General features: G+C 42.6%; 1 protein-coding gene across 1 annotated transcript in view; it reads right to left on the bottom strand.

Moving 5' to 3' along the window:
• LOC144804345 (bile acid-CoA:amino acid N-acyltransferase-like) overlaps positions 1-17,611 on the bottom strand; it is a 112,715-nt gene that overhangs the window by 42,765 nt on the left and 52,339 nt on the right. Inside the window, exons 2-3 of the mRNA XM_078671911.1 lie at positions 13,571-14,065; positions 1,082-1,284 (exon numbers count right to left, since the gene is read on the bottom strand). Of these exons, the coding sequence (XP_078528037.1) occupies positions 1,082-1,284; positions 13,571-14,033 (666 nt within the window). The 5' untranslated portion in view covers positions 14,034-14,065. The remainder of the gene's footprint in view (positions 1-1,081; positions 1,285-13,570; positions 14,066-17,611) is intronic.

The raw sequence follows: 17,611 nt of genomic DNA, 5'->3' as shown, positions 1-17,611 counted from the left end.
AAGTTTGGGTGCATAATATTCTGAGACTATTTCAACATCAACATGTATCCAAGTCAGTGAAGTGGAGCAGTCATATTGTTAAGACAGGGGGCGTTTATCGCTGCTTTATGAAGTCTGGAACCTTGGCAGTTCTTCAGAATACCCAAAATACCCACTGTGGATATTTGCAGATGTCATACCGTCTCTCATCGATGGTGCCTCCGGGACTCCGCATGTACGTTCTTGGATACTGGGAACCAAGGTTTGTACGTGTCCAGTTGCTTGTGTCATGTTTAGAAACACAGAAGACTAATCAACTTGCCAAAAATTGCATATGTTTCGTGTTATTCCATGCAATAGTAACTATTTTGCCATTGTTTGCCATATCATGAATATGTTCCCAATCCTTCAAAAAAAACTATTGTGGTTCTCTTTTTGTCTGGGGTTGCCACCACAGTACCTCTTTCATCTCACTCTACTTAATGTGTCCCAATCCTGCCTACTTTTTAATCCTTTTAAAAAAACGATCCTATTTGAGGGGAGTGGAGTTCACTTCTCCACATTCCACATAAGTCCCTTCTTGTTACTCTGCTTTTGTTCGTAACTTCTGTGACTCTGACTGGTCTCACCTGCAAGGCGCTACAGAAAGCCCCTATGCCCTGAATCTGGTTTTGGTACTTAAGCAGGCTTATTGAATTAGGACTGAATATGAACCTAGCAGTGGGACTACATTTCTGAGTCCCACCTGTTTTAGCTTGCAAAGAAGCCATCTTGAAATTCCACCTTTGCTGTGCTTTTTCTTTCAGAATACTATTCCCTGCTGTTTCCTTTCTAATATTCGTTTTTGGAATACTTTTTCAGGTATATTTCTAACACAAAGTTTTCTACATTACGGATTGTACCTGGTCCTAGAAACTGTTATGTACGTGACATGCAAAAAAGCAACATCACGACCATTTTGAAGCATTGTTACTAGAAGAGTAAATCACATGAAGCTGAACCCTGCAAAAGGATTTGAGTGCAGAGGGAGAGAGCCTTTGTTCAGGGGATGTTAAGTCAGTGTTACACTACATTTGACAGGAAGAAGTCAGAGAGGACATACCTTGGGGTGCTTCAAGAGAAGATCAGCAGCTTCTTCAAAGTACTCAAGATCCACTTCACTCAGAAAATTTGGCAGGTCATCGTAGGCAAAATAGGCCAAAGCGAGTGTGGCAAAGCCCCGGCTGGCAAGAAGACCGCTGCGGAACTCCGTGAGACCTCCAACTCCTCCAAACATGTCAATGACTCCAGGGAATGGTCCATCTCCTGTGGCAGGAAAGACAGCAGAGCTGTGACAATGCAGTCAATATTCGGAATAAAGTTGATAAACAATGGACAGATAATTCAGAAAGTTCAGATACTGGATGGGAGCTCGCATATATGGTTAATATGCAGATGTCCACACTAACCTTTTCATATATGCACTTTTGCCTAGTCAACACAGATATTTAACAAGAACCAGGATACATTGGCGGAGGTCACAGATTTAGAGCATGAGCCCCAGGACATAATATTGACTGGCACACGTTGTACCTTCGCTGCATGGGACAGTAACACGTAATGAAGATTTTCTGGCTCAGCTACTCTTTAAGAGATGAAATTGCAATGCAAGCCCTATGCACATTCATCCATGTGACAAAAGTTAGCAGATGATCAATTTCTTTGATAAGGCATCGGTTTTTTACCATGTAAGGATAATTGCTATATACAAAAACAGATAAACAAACAGATGTTGCCATTTGAAGATATCCTCTTGGCCTGTGCCTCTCACTGATTCTTGCACATGCCTGTTCCAGCTGCAGGTTCATTGTTGGGACGGCACAGAGAAAAGTGGATGTGGAACTGGCGGCGAACCCGGTGCTACATAAAAGTATAGAGGTTCAAGAAACCTTATTTCTTTTCTTTTTTTTTTCGTTTTAGATACTTTGTATTAGTTTAATTAAATTATGACATGCATCCACAAGCATTCATACATATTTAGACTACTCTAAATGTCATACATAGCCTAGGTCCACTAAAACTATTACAGTAAAAGTACAACGGCAATCCCCGTCTCCCTAATCGAGTAAAGAAGTCATAAGTAAAGTGCAAAAATATTCCACATGAACAAGTATATCATAGTAGTACCCATTAATACCCAATATATCTGAATTAAACTAGATTTCCCTTTTTTCACCCACAAAGGCTCAGGGAGCTATTCGACGAGAAGCCATACTTATCAAGTACTGTTGATGAGTATGATCACTCCTGTTCTTACACAACACAATGTTTTATGTTACTTGTACTGGTTCGTTTCTGTACCGCAAGCTAGACTTTTGTATAAAGTGGAAATTGTACTATTTAACATGATACACAGAAGTGGAAGCATTGCATGGAAGTAGCGAAAGGGGAAGCAAACTAGGTAACACAGTGAAAAGAAACACTGAAAAGAGTGAAGATACAACAGCATATTAAAATACAAGAACTAAAGTGAAAACTGGAAGGAATTGACCACAGAAAGAGCAAGGAAAATGTAATTATATAGAAAAAGTGTTGTGTTGTGGTAGAACAGCAGAATAAAGAATGAACTTTTGAGAACAGATGGAAGAGCTGTTTGGAAACAGAATCACAATGTAGCAATATAGAAAAGAAACAGAGTGACAGGGAATTAGAGAAAAATAGGATGGCAAGGCTGTAGAAATGAATTGAATAACATGTATTTAAAAAAAGGGTGGGCTCAAGAAAATAAAATAAATAGTGTTTAGTGTACATACCCCCCCCCCCTCCCCACGGAGTCATGCTTTTTGCCGCTAATCTGAGTATTCATCAACTTGATCTCAGATAAAAATATATAATGGCTCATATTCTGTTTTAGTGATACGTGGTATTTCATCCTCTGTAGTGAAAGGGGGAAGGACATGGTGAAGGCTGCTCTTTTAATGATGTATTAGGTTATTATAATTGTGGTTATGTTGAAACAATGCTCAGATTTGTATAAGGTTCATAGCCTGTGGCTCTTAACTGTCACTGTAAACATTGGATTCTGTGGTGACCAGCACTGGAAGATGAGACTGTCCCTCGAAGACAAGGGGGGGGAAGGAGAAAGGACACACTGACTGATGCTCTTGGGAAAATCTTCAGAAGCGAGTAGGCCTAGATTCAGGCGGATCTTGTGGCCCAGCTGGCGAAAACTGAACTGAAGGCGTCTGCTTTGAGGGTCAACGAGGTGTACCACAGTTTCGGTCTAGAAATCTTCTCTGGGAAGACATTCCAGGACAGAAACTGTGGTGCCCTTGCAGCTCCTTGGACCACACTGTACCGTTCCCCAATTCTGTATCAAAAAGCATTTATAAAGTGCACACTGACACCCTTAGGGGTATCTGGGAGCTGCGTCTTTGTTGAAGAGCCAGGTCTTGAGTCTCTTCCTCAAGTCTGCCAGCGAGGAGGCTTTACAGAGCTGGAGGGGAAGGTCGTTCCAGGTCTTGGCAGCAATGTAGGATAAGAGGCGGCCACCATTGGCTCTGTGACGGATACAGGGGTGTGCGAGGGTGAGTGAAGCAGAGCACAGGTGTCTAGAAGGTTGGCAGAAGTTCAGTTGATGGTTGAGGTAGGCAGCTTCTAGGTCGTGGAGAATTTTATAGACTTAAGTGAGAATCTTGAATTGGCATCTCTTCTGGATGGGGAGACAGTGGAGGGGTCGCAGGTGGGCTGGTTTGGGGACGTCCAGAAGGAGTCTGGCTGCAGCGTTCTGGAAGGTCTGGAGTCTTCTGAGGAGCTGGGTGAAGATGCTGGAATAGGGGGTGTTGCCATAGTCGAGGCGGTTGGTTGCGAAGGCCTGGGTGACGTAATTTCTGGTGTTGGTTGGGATCCATCTGAAGATTATGCAGAGCACGCAAAGTGTGTGGAAGCAGGAGAATGCTCTGTGAATATCACTGCCATTCAAAAGGTTTTATACACAACTTCACAAGATACAGATCAAAAGTCTTGTGTTGAGAGACCTGCAAAGGGTGCTCGTTCATTTCAAATACCAGTAGCCCTGTGACCCGTTTATGGCTTTGCTGGAAACTTTATCATTCCTTTTCCAGACAAAGGTTCTGCCCTTTTTCTGCTACTGGTTGAGTCTTTGACATGAACCTGGAACCATACAAGGCATCTTTCTAGTCATTAAAGTTCTCAGAAAAGACAGTATGAAGAAGTTATTGAAGCAATGTCATAAATTCCTTTTCCTCAGTTCCTACTGGGAACTAGATGGATGCCCAAGGTTCTGTGAATACTTGCTATTTAAATTGTTTCATACAGAACTTCACAAGTTACAGATCGAAGGTCTCGCGTCTCAGAGAGACCTTCTCTGGGTTCTCGTCCATTTTGAAAACCAGTAGCCCTGTGACCCATTTATGGCTTTGTTGACCATTTGCAGCAGTAACTCGTTTACTGCTGAACTGTGCCCAGTGGGCGCCTTGCCAGCGACTATCTGAGCCCAGAAGATCAGGTAATTGGACAATGGACTTTGACACAGGACCTAGATTGCCAATTGGCATGAATTGTAGCGACAAGCAGGTGTTTTAACATCAATGCTGATAAAAACGTTTGAGAAAATAAGCAGAAGATAAAAAATAATTCTTGTTAGAAATATAAACTTAAAAGATTAGGTACAACCAGAAATCACTTCAAAAGAATTTTAGAACTATTGAATTAGTACTAAATAAGCAGAAACTGAACTGCCATGTTCAAAAAAGATAAGAACTCAGAGAATCTTACCCAGTACCATATTCAAATACGGAATTTACAGAAACTTAACAAAAAGAAAAAATGAAAAATATTTGTCTCTGAAAATTGTGTAAAACGTATGTTGTGCTTGGCCTTATCTGCAGGGTCACCCCCAAAACGGCGTGCCTTCACCACTCCTAATATCAGAATTTTGTTTTTCCTGGCATTAGGAATCTTTCACCTTTACCACTGCTAACCAGTTCTAAAGTGTGTGTGTTCTCTTCTTTAAAAATACTAAAAATGGTTTACATCCAACTGATATATTTAATTCACTTTTGCATTCCTAGTAAAGTGGTACTGCGTGTACCTAAGCCCTGTAAAGTAAGTGCTAAGAGGGCCTACAGCACTTATTGTGCAACCCACTTCAGAAGCCCTATAAAGCATGTCTCATATCTCCCATTGCAGCATGTGTGCATTTGTAAACTGACAAATTGCCCTGGCATAATAAGCCTTTTTGTCAGATATTTACCTCTCTTTTGAATACATCCAAGTCCCCCCTAAGGTAAGCCTTAAACAAACCATAGTGCGGGGTGCACTAAAAATAAAAGGTAGAACATCCGTTTTGACGTTTTATATATCCTGACAGGGAAAAATTATCCAATTAGTTTTTCCCTACTGTGAGCCCTATGTTTCCCATAGGGTAACATTGAGTTACCTTATTAAATTTAGTAAGAGCTAAGATTTGATTAGGAATAAGTAGGGACATCAAGTTTGGTTCACAAGAATTGTAATGGTAAAGCTGGATTTAAAGTCACAGTACTGAAAATGGCCAGTTTTAGAAAGTTGGCTTTTTCTTGTCCTAACCATTTGCTGCCTGCAGCCTGTGTCCTTGGCCATGTGACTGTGAATAGTTAGCTGGCAGTTGGCCTCTGTGTATTCCTCCAAGACTGCAAGATAAAGGGGGGGGCAGGTTTTGGAAGGAGAGGCCAACTGGCCAGGATGTGTGAGGCAGTGCTGCTCCCTGAACCCCTTACATTTCAAAGGGCTGGCTCTAGCACACTCACAAAGGAACATGACGCCAGCCTAATGTCACACTAGACCACTTGCAGCCTGGGAAGAGGAAGGAAGGAGATTTCCAGATAGAGGTTCATTTAGATGTTTCTCCCACTTCAAAGAATGGCATAGGTATAAATATTGGACTCACAGTTTAACTCTTAAGTTCACTTCTGGACCTGTGCAGGATACTCAGAAGGACTGCCCTGCTGTTTGATGCTGCTTTATACCACAGGGACACAAAAAGCTCCAACTACCTTGAACGTGCACATGGACCCTGCCTGAAGTGAGTCCTGCCTTCAAAGTGGTTCCCTACCAGTCCTGGAACCTTGTACTGAGAACCAACAAGAGTAAATGCTTTACGATTCGCCCAAGGTGCATTGATGGTCATCCTGACTTCATGGTAGATCCTGCTAGTTCTTGTACGCAGCAGCAAATCCTGTTCAGCAGCTTCGCACAGGAAGTGTTCCCAACCTTGTGAAGCTTTCATAAACTTCAGCCTGCAGCTTCGTCCTGTTGGAGATTTTCGTAATTCCAAAATACTGACAAAGTCAGAACTGAGAAATCTTCACCATAACTTTGTCCAACAGCTCCCCGACAATGATGCCTCCTTCTTCTCAGACACCCACGGCTGCCTGGCCTTGCTGACTTTTAGCTACTCAGGAACTTTTCTTTGAAATTTCTTTTATGTCCAGAATGGGCCTAATCTACCTTGTTTATCCGAACCGCGTTCCATCGTGGTCAGTCATATCGTTTGACTTTGCCCCTATCTTAGGCGACTAGACGCCTGAAGTTGCGCTTTGATCTCTTAGGCACTATTTATGGCAAAAAAAATTTAAAAAAACATAACTCAGATTCTAATGATTGAATATATTTCATTTTGGTATCAAAATATGTATTATAATTTTCTCAATTCTTCTTAATTGGTGAGGGATATTTCTTTTGTTGTGTTTTCATTACTATTTGAGTGCTGCGTAAATACTTAACAGGGTGCCTCTAAGTTAAGCCTGACTGTTTTTCTGCCACATTACCAGAGAATTACGCAGAGGTTAATTTAGTGACTTTGGTGATTCAGCCTGCCAAGAGTTGTGGTTGTAGCGCGAGTAGTGGTTTTACCATTCTCAATCAATAACCCAATTTCCTACACCTTATTTGAACAATTCTTTGGGAAACAAAAATCTGTGTGTTCAAAATGTTTGTGAAGTATTTAGCAGATTCCTGGCAGTTTTTTTTAATTGGAGCTGAAAGAATAAGAGAACTGAGACCCGAGTACTACCGAAGACCATCAAGATGATCTCTGTTTTTCCCCGTTAGGAAGAAATGATCCATAGGAGGATTTCTCTGAAGTGCACAAGGGTCCCTTTTAACCAAGTCCTATCTGCCAGGCTATCTGTGGGGTATAGTCAGCCTCTTTGTGTGAGGAGAGGACACAGCCTATTCAGATGTAAGTGTGAGTCGCTCTCCCCCTTGCTTCCGAGGAAGGCTATCAGAATGCAGATGAGTCCCTTGTCACACTGAGCCCTTACTGTGTTTGGGCTGTCCAGAGGAAAAGTGTAGCTGTCTCTCAGCCCTTACATGTATTGGAGACAGGCTTCAGAAACAGACAGCAAAGCTAAGAGCAGAGAAATGTCCACTTCATAGACCGATCTCCTTTGGGTCCCACTTTCTAAAAGTGGCATTTCTAAAATGGTAATGGCAAATCCTACTTTACCACTAAAGAAAATGTACAACCGCCATTCCAAAAATATTAAACATTAAGCAGTTACTACTTTCCAATCAGAAATTACAGCTTAAGACTGTTTTATGGAATATCCAATGCTAGCCTATGGAAAGAGTAGGACTCACAGCTGTGATAAACAAATTTAGCTGTTTGTCACTGCCAGGACATGTAAAACGTTTTTTTAATTAACACATTTTATTGGTATTTTTACTGGTACGTTCTGGCCCTGAGGCCAATTACGTACCGATTACAACAGTATAGCCAGTATTCGAGAAAATTAACCGTAACAACTTACGTTGGCACAGGTAATACACCCCAGGCACATGTAAAACTTAAAAGTACATGTCCTGCCTTTTAATTAAACAGCATCCTGCTGTTAGGGTCACTTACAGTCTGCCTTAGGGGTGGCTTACGTGCATTAAAAGAGGAGTTTAAGGCTTTGCAAGTGGTTTTAAATGCCAAGTTGAAGTGGCAGTAAACTTCTCACCCAGGCCTTGCCATGGCAGGGCTGAGACGAGTTTGAAAGGCTACTTGTGTGGGTGGCACAACCAGTGCTGCAAGCCCACGAGTAGTATTTAGATTACAGGACCTGGGTATATGGTATACTACTCTACAAGGGACTTATAAGTAAACTAAATATGGAAATCATATAGCAATGTCAACATGTTTTAGGGGAGGCACGCATGCACTTTAGCACTGGTTAGCAGTGGTAAAGTGCTCAGAGTCCTAAGTCCAACAAAAAGATAAAGCAAAATAATGGAGGGAAGCAGGCGAAAAGGTGAGGGAAAACCACCCTAAGAATGACAGGCCCAACACTTCTGTTTTTAGGATGATCAAGAAAACCCACAGAGTTTACGATATTTGTGAAACACAGGCTCCTAGGAGTGTCACCTACATCACTGCCATAAAATGATTGTCCTGGAGGAAACCACAGCAGCGTCCTTGGCTAGCCCTAGGAGCTGGTCCCTGAAACCAATATATTCTACAAACACTCTGGGTGGAACGAAAGAAAGATGTCAAGGCTAGACCAGGCCACATAAAGATAGTGAAACCTCCCAGAGTATGTAGGCGTAAAAGGAAACAGATGTGGGAAAACAACTCCTATTTCCTTTGTGAAGATTCACCAGGGATGAATTATTAATTATGCATCAACTCTAGCCCAACCAGAAGGCATGACTGGTCTCCCACCAGCATACCAAGTAGCCTCAAAGGATTGGACTTGTAGCCGGGATTCAAGTGCATGGACAATAGTTGGGACCAGAGATCCAACCCGGGAGGGGCATCAAAGCACATTCAGGCTGGCTGAGCGTCCCTACTGATCGGAAACACAGATACCAAGAGGACTTTTAGAAACAATCTGCTCTGGAATCCATCCTCAAGTTCATACAGTAACAACGTCCATCCATACAAGTGCTGGAATAAGCAAGATCTTGGGGATCCAGCATCAAAAACTGACCTCACAGAGGACTGATGGAGAAAGTAGCCATGCAGATGTAATTATTGGAAAAGGCTTCTTACTTAAAGAGTGTTTGTCACAATGTTACTGAATCATTTAACTTTTAAAAACACCACACGCGTAGCCAGGGGAGACTATATCTGAACTTGGTGGAAGGCAAACCTGGTGGAACAGCGCCGGACACCTTTTTTTAAATTAGAATACATTTTTCACATGAAAGACATTCAACAAGCAGACCACCCTAACAGTGTGGGCAATATAGGTTTTGGAGAAAATGTTGTTTAGTTGAGCTTTTTCCGTATTTCATTACTATTCTCTGTTGTTTAATGCCCATTTGATGTGCACTATCCATACCATCTCTCTCCCATTTTTTGTTTGGAGAAGCTTGGTTATTCTTCATTTCAGGTTTCTTTTTTAGGCTGTTTCTCTGCTGAACTGCACTGGTTTTCTCCTTGTGAGCCTTGTTTTCTTTTCCCTCTCTATTTCCGTTCCCAATCTGGTCTTTCATTTGCTGTTTTGAAGAGGTGGCACAAGTTGCATTCACTTAAGTATTCTTAACTTACTCCTTTAACCTCCCTACATCTTTTTCTTTTTTTCACATCAGTGTTGCCCCCAATTTCCACTTCCACAGTCTTGCTTTGCCACCAGTCCCCACTGAAGCTTTCTTCCTTAAACAAATTACATAAAGAATGCACCTAGACTCCGGATTAGATTGAACTCTGGGGCCAAAATCTGGTTTCTCTAAATTGGCAAACTGGTTTTTGGATGTGTGTGTTTCTATTCAGATGTGACATGGCCTCACAGCTGTGATCATACGGTCCCTGTTGCAAGAGGTAAAGTCTAATTTGAAAATACTTGGCACATGTCTGTAACAGAAGAGCTACATAAAAAGGGAAGCAGCCGTGATTAATTATGAGTGATTGAAATTGTTCCCTCATCCTGAGTGGGAATTACTTTGCACATTGCTTGTGACCAGTTTCCACTTGAGTGATGTTTGCCCCAAATTTACTAATAACCAGCCCCTCGCGCAGCTTACTGTTCCTTCCAAAACAAACTCCCCGCCTCCGGCAGAAGGATGTGACCTCACCCGGCAGTGGCAGTATGGCTTTATCTCACTGGGGCCCCCCTGGCTGTGACGTTAGTAGCCATTTGCGCTGCACACTACCGTGCGAGAGCTGAGAGCCTCGCAGCGGTCATAATTCCGATACATTATAGCAGCCAGAGAGCTGCCTAGCAGCACTCAGCCTAGCTAAGCTACAGCACCATGCCGGCAGGAGCAGCCCGCGCTCCTGCCACACTCCATAATATACTGTTTTAGGCAGCGCTTCGCTGATGCTCCAACAATATGCAAATGCGTGACAATGCATTTCAGTGCGGTGGTGCGGATCACCACACTGAAATGCGTTAGAGTCACAACTGATGCGTGATACTTGGCAAGACTGCTTCTATGTTCCAAAGTAAATATCCACTGGGCGCAATCCTTAAATTAATGCACAGCCTTGTGTACTCAATGTCAGCCCTTTGCTCTGAACCTTGCATCTCTGATAAAACCTTTTTGGACTCTTATAATATTTCTGTACTTTCTTTAGCCATGTGTAGACCTTCATGGACTTCCATAAGAACCTACTATTACTAACATTCACACTGACTGCCATTGTAACACATGGACTAGCATTGTATCCACTTCCCACACAAAACCTTCTTCATGGTGAATGCTCCTATGTAGTGTTTCTGTGAGTTCTCTCATTTGCACCCCTATCTCACAGATGTTCAGCACTTGGAATGTACAGGGCCTGTGCTTTCTCATTCTTGAGTCTTGAGCTGGGCATGCACACATACAGGTGAGTTAGGAATACTTCACGGATGCCTTTGACCTGCCGCCGTGTGTTGATGGACTAGGATGATGGGGAGGTCAGCTAAAGCACCCCAAGCCACTTCTGCACTGCCTGACAATTTCTGACTCCTGTGAGGTTTTTCCACTGTTTCAAAGATTCAGAGAGGGTTAAGTGGAGGTGCTGCATATTTTAATTTGCTTTGAGCCAAGGTTAAAATAAACCAAGATGAACTGAAGCTTATAGGCCCCTTGTCTCATTGCTTTCGGGGGCACAGTAGATCCTCCTTGTGTCCGGCTTAGACCCTCATTCATTGTCCTAGGACTAGAGAATCGGGAATTATGCAGATCTCTCTGCTGCCAGAGCTTGTAGCTGAGGACTTTGCAGTATGGCTGCAAGCAGCTTACACCGCCTTAAAGTGTAACTGGTTCAGAGTGAAAGCAAGAGTTCACATTTTACCCCCGCGCTACCAAGGTTAAAGTATCATGGCCATGATCAAAAGCTCTCTTAATATCACCCTGTGGTTCATGATTTTTAATCATTTCTGTAGGTCTCAAGGCAATAACATTGAATTTTTAAGCATTGTATAATTCTGGCATTTCAAGACAAAATGCTAATCTTGCAGCATTCAAAAACTGAGAATGGGACAACTGGTTTAAAGTTCTAAAGAAGACCTAGTAGAATATTCTTCCATTTAAATAGTTTTCTGTCAAATAATCTGCATAAAGTAAAATCCTGTTCTATTACTATCCCACTGCCCAGTAATCACCGTTATCCATTCTGAGTTTACAGGTACATATCGACTATCTTTCATAGTGAATGCTACCCTTTTTAATATTGACTGTTTTTTTCTATTATTCAGATATGTGTTCCGCATCTAGTGTAGTAGATGCACTCTCAACCCTTTTAAGATGGCTGCGTATTACAAAATAAATAGTGTGTGGAAGCGCTCTGGTAATCAAAGTTTGTGCCATATTACAAAGGTCTTCTACGTTATCTGGTAGTTGTTGAATGACGACTCCAAGAAATTGTCTGCAATCACTTCCCAGTGATGGTGAATGCAAATTTTCCTAGCTTTCACGTCAAAAAGTTTTCATTCTGTTAAGAACAAGGAGGCAAGTATTAAGCTTGTAAGTTTCTTTATTTATGAACAGCAGCCAAATATAGCAAAACTTGTGACTACAAATTCCAGAGTCTTTTAAACTTCAAACATGAATCCATAAATAACCGGTATTTCAACCAATCAAAGGTCACTTTAACTATATAAAATCCAGGAGGATGGTGCTGAGCTCCAGGAGCTCAGATAGGTTGCCCCGCCAGGTAAAAAGACGCCAGGTCCAACTGGAGCCACACAGCACCAATACCCAGGCTAACAGACCCGTTGCAGCAACCAAAGCCTGGTTAAGTCCAATCCGAACTCCAACACCAAACAGCCATCAGGGGATGTCAGCACCACAGAGACCCACTCCCAGAGTGTCCCAGCTGTCCGGATTTTTGAAACCTCAACTGGCGAGGCTAAAAACCACGAGTGCCTGTGACATATAAGTCCAGCAGACCTAACCACTCTGCACCCGAGCGCCCCAGCTTGGGTTCCAGAGAACCGACTGTCATTTCTCGCTCCCAGGGCCCTCAGAAACCGAGCCCCCATTGGGAACTCCGGGACTTGTCCCCAAATCTCCCTCTGCAACCTATTTTTAGGTGGCCTCTCTCCATTGGTGTCGAGAGCAATGCTACCATCCCAAACAGCACATCTGCACCCGGATGTTCCAGGGTAGGTAACGACTAACTGCTGGTGGTTCTTGGCCCTGTACGACCTTAAGTCCAGAAGGAGACCCCCAGAATCCGAACTGAACTAACTGTATGCAATTTATGCTTTTTCTTTCATAGGAAAGCAATGCTGGGTAAAGACAAATGTAAGTGAACATTTTACTTAACTGTGAAAGTCAATATTTTACAAATTACTTACCTGTTTACGAAGTTCTTGGTATGAAAATGTATATAAAAATAATTGTTATTTTTCTAAAATAGTCTCGGATTTATTCTTTGAGTGTGTGTGTCTCATTTACTGCTTCTGTGCGTGCTATAAATGCTTAGCACTACCCTCTGATAAGCCTAAACTGCTCGCCCACACTAGCACAAAAGAATTCACTTGGGACTGTTATTTGCGCTTCAAGGGTCCCCTGGACTTTCCACAGTGTACCTCGTTTTGTTGTACTATGTAGACAGCCAGCTTCCTACAATGCGGATATTTGAAAGGTAAATCATGTACCTATGAAGAGACTTATTACTTATATTACCTTGGTGCCAAGAGCATTGTAGCTATGGCTGCTAAGTATTACCTTTGTAAAGGCTTTCCAAACTGGCAAAGCCTATTTTAGATTACTGCTAGCAACTCTGCCTGATGCAGGTGACCATTGCTGCTATCATGCATAACATGGCCACATTTTTGATGTGGTCACTATTACAACACTAATATTACTAGTAGCTAGGAATAATTTTCGTTTAATATAAGTAGCGGTTGTTACAGAAAATTTTGGAGACCCCTGGTCAACACAACAAACAGCAAACAACGGTCTGCATCCCAGACACCCAGATGCACCAAGCGACAATTGAAAACGCAAACCCTGCGTTACACCAAAAAGAAATAAACTTTTACCCAATCGAAATTATGACAGACAAGGGATGCAACTGTTTAGAGATGTTATGTGAACTATCTCAGAAGGCAGCAGATTCTGGAAGAACACAGAGGGCCAATGAAAAGCACCTACTAAAAGAATGAAAACTCTGGCAGAAGAACATACTCACCTGGAGGTAGAAAAAGTGCTCCCCGCACCCTGCCTTCCCGGATCGCTATCCGTCGCACTCCAGGCGCCACGTACCACCGCTCAAATGTCTGGCTGGCCAAAGGCTTGACTGTAGGTGATGGCTCAAGCTGAACTGAATCAAAAACTTCCACGGTGATCCGGTAGGGGCTGCCAATCACATCTCGCTTCATGAGCCGGTGGAAAGGCTTCTCGGAGCTCAAGGCCCACAGGAGGCCCATGGGCAGCACACCTCGGAAATCCCCTCCGATGGCCTCTGCCCGTTCCAGGTCCACCTCTCCAGAAGCATCCCCTCTGTAGAATACCCGTGAGGTGAATAAGAATCCTTTTTCATCCAAAAGTGAGGCCCTGAGAGTCACCAGCTGATTGGGCTCCAGACCAGAGATGAAGATTCTGACGGGCTCATCCGCCAGCGAGACCTTTGGGAGCACGGTGATATCAACCATTGTGGAGGCGATCTCTGTGTGGAAGCGGTTACCTAGCACATAAAGCACAAAAGAGGAGAAGGAATTATTACCATACCTCTCTTAGAATGCAGGTCAGACTCTTTAGATGCTTACTTTAACAACAGTACACCAGAACAAGTCATGGCCTACAGGTATGTGAATAGAGCAAGGGCTAACAATAGAGAGATAAACGTCTCAGGAAACTTTTTTTAGAGGTCCATTAATATGTTGCCAGGTAAAGAATAACAGCTCACGTGTATTATTTCCAAAGATGAAGATTTGGAAAATATGCACTTCATTGTTACTAAGGGGTTTTCATTCAGAGGGACATTCCTTCTTCTTTGAAGTCATTCCAAGCTTTGCTCAACTCAACTCAGCCTAGCAACCAAAATATTTAGAGTAAAATTACAAAGAATTGTGATGGATAGTTCTACTTTATATGGGCTTATGTGTGTAAATGTTTGACGTTTCGGCACCATCTTCAGGACTATATTTGTTTGGAAAGACCATCTAGTGAATAGGGAGTTCCATGTGGACAATACCAACGTGCCAGTCCATGAACATTAATACTAATTACAAAGCACTAACCTGTGGTATCAAGCCCACTGGAAGTGAAGCATGGAGCAAGTCCTACCATGCCCCCCAATGTTCTTTGGGGTAAACTCTACCTCGTTCACTTCCAAGAATTACTGAAGGGAATGGGGGAAGTGTTGCAATGTCATCCTGTGCCGTGAGCACCTCTCAACTTTTAGCTGACTGGTACTGGTGGTAACTGACTGACTGACCCTGGGCTCTGCTTAACCAGTCCCAGGGCCAGTGCTATGTTGACAACATGTAGAATACAGTGAAAACAGCTTCATACACTAGGGTACACTAAGGGTTGGAGTACCCCTGTGATTGACATGACCTACTCTATCAGATCCTAGTACATAATAGGGCAGGGGGATTAAAACTACCTATCAGTCTCTAGTATATAATAGGGTATGGCAGTTTAGAAGCCGGCAGACCTTTCTGCCCAAGGTAATTTTTAGGTCTCGCCTAGCTATCGCGTAAGCGATACTATGCGAGATATTTAGTAAGGGGATTTTGAAAATGCTCACAAAGGCTGCAGGCGGATCAGGTACAGTGCATGTGCGCCGGGCGCACGCACCATTTGTCAGCCTGCGTGTTCACTTTCGCGGCTGCTTTGATGTTCTCAGTGAGCCGAGAACATCAAAGCGGCCACGAAAAGTGATCACAAACAAAACTCTCTCCATTTCTTCCTCCCAGTCTCACACCTGCTCTAAGTACTGGTAATTTATCGTTTTCCAGTTTATTTTCTTTTATATTCTGCTGCGCCCCCTCGTGAAGTTGCTCAGAGCTCTACGTGCTAGTATTTTGTTTCTAGCCTATCTCTTACTTTTCGCACGCAGACCACGCAGTGCAACATAGTTTACAGCCTATTGCACATGTTTACGTGAACAACAGGTAGGCACATTTTAAGAAAATAAAATTGGTGTCTTGCATGCTGCTTTCCGCACGAACATATTCTCCCATCTGCCTGCCTCCCCTCCTCCTCCCACTGCATACATGTGGGGCGCACAGTGTACAATACCATAAAAAAGTGCTCCAAAAAGAACAATCTCGCATATTAGTCTTGGGCACACACAAGCCCTTCATATGTCACCTCGCTTTGCAAAGCCCAATAGTTTCTTGAACTTGTAGTCTGAATTTGTTTCCACAGGTGTGGTACTACATCCATGCGCCACTAGCTGACCCAGTATATTTGATGTATTCACATTCTATGCTTTGTAACTCTGGTTTTGTTGTAATAAAGCAGTTCTTTCGAAAAGAGAAAAAAAATATATTAATTAAGGTACTTGGACATATGACATGGAAACTTGCAAGCTCTGTGCTGTCACGAAGGGAGAGTCCACTACCTTATAGCACACATTACGCAGCAATTGCATTATTTTATTTATTAAGCACTTTATACCACATTCTGGGGCACCAAAAGGGCAAGGCAAACTCATCTTTCAAGACAAATGCTAATAAGTTTCATTTGGCAATTGTCTTACTGGCTAAAGGAAAACTTATTTAGGAGGCAAAAGTATAGCAAGTACAAAACAAAACACCTTTTTGTTTTTAACCCAACACTTTTCACTTCCATATGAGGCTAGACAACAGAGACTGTGCACACGCCTGGTGCTCCAGCAAAGTGTGACCCCATAACAATGTAATCAGGCTGATAGGTCTTTCAGCGCGCTCACACCTGTCTCATGCATAGCCCATATTCCATGCCTCAAAATCATGTCCATTAACTCTCTTTGGAATGGTGCTTACTACAAACAAATACTCAAACCCTCACAGTGCCTCACACCACACATAGCAGGTCCTACTTTCATACTTTGCACTACCTCTTTTCAAAATGTAACACTACTTACTCAGCTATTAATATTACGATAAAAAACGTTTTAAACTGCATGGAGTGCTCCAAAGCAAAATTACATTTTGCTCATACAACTCTAATTCTATACAACACTCTTTTTCTACAATGTATTAGAATCAATGTCCTTATAATATTACCTGTTCCCTATCCATATGTCCCCTCTAAGTCACAGACCTTACAATATAATACCATTTTATGCAAAACGTCTTTATAGCATGTGTGCGTGGGAAGAACTTTTATTCCTATCCGGGTCGCCATCTGTTTGACATTTGCTTACAGTTACACTTGCAGACAGGACATATACATGCCCTGAAGCAATTTGCTTGACTGGCTCCAACGCAGGCCTTTCATGCTTATCTATCTCACCATCTCTTAGACAACAGGAATTTGCAGCTAAAAGCTAACCATTCTGGACTGACTTTCAGCCACATGCTGTGACTATTTACACTTTCCTATCAACTTGTAAGTCGACCTTTCCTCTCTGGGAATTGTACCCCGAGGTTGCTTCCATTAGCACTACTGGACATACAGACACAGAAGAGGAACATTCCTACATCCATGCGCCACTAGCTCATTGAGTATATTTAATTTATTTACATTTTATGCTTTATAACTGGTTTTCAAATACTAAAGCTGCACTTTAAAAATTTTTTTGAAAAACAGCTTACCACAAATACGCAAACACTCACAGGGCCTCATGCCACACCTAGGAGGATCCAGTTTCATGCTTTACACTACCTGTTTTCACAATTAAACACTATTACCCAGCTATTAATATCACTAGTTTTTTATGCAAATTCTCTGTACGAGTAATTGCAGCCATCCGTTTGTGTGTCCAAAACCTAAACTAAACTTTAACCCCTTCTGTGCTCATGATGAGCTCAGCTCGTCATGAGGCACGGTGCTCGTGACAAGCTGAGCTCGTCATGACCACACCTATTTCTATTATGATCCAGCACAGCAAAAGAATATCCCAAGCAGCCAAGGTGTTAATGAGAATGACAACGCTTTAAAAACGTGTTGCTTGACTAGCACAGGGCAGCCATGCTTTGACTGTACGGGCTCTGATGTTTGACCTGGGCTCCCTAAGGGCGAATCACAGTCTTTAAACAACCGCACACACACAACCACACACACACAACCACAACCT

The sequence above is a fragment of the Lissotriton helveticus genome, chromosome 1_2 (genome assembly GCF_964261635.1).
Source record: "Lissotriton helveticus chromosome 1_2, aLisHel1.1, whole genome shotgun sequence".
In the NCBI taxonomy this organism is placed as follows: Eukaryota; Metazoa; Chordata; class Amphibia; order Caudata; family Salamandridae; genus Lissotriton; species Lissotriton helveticus.
The sequence above is the reverse complement of the archived record's forward strand: the minus strand, read 5'-3'. Positions and strand labels throughout refer to the sequence as shown.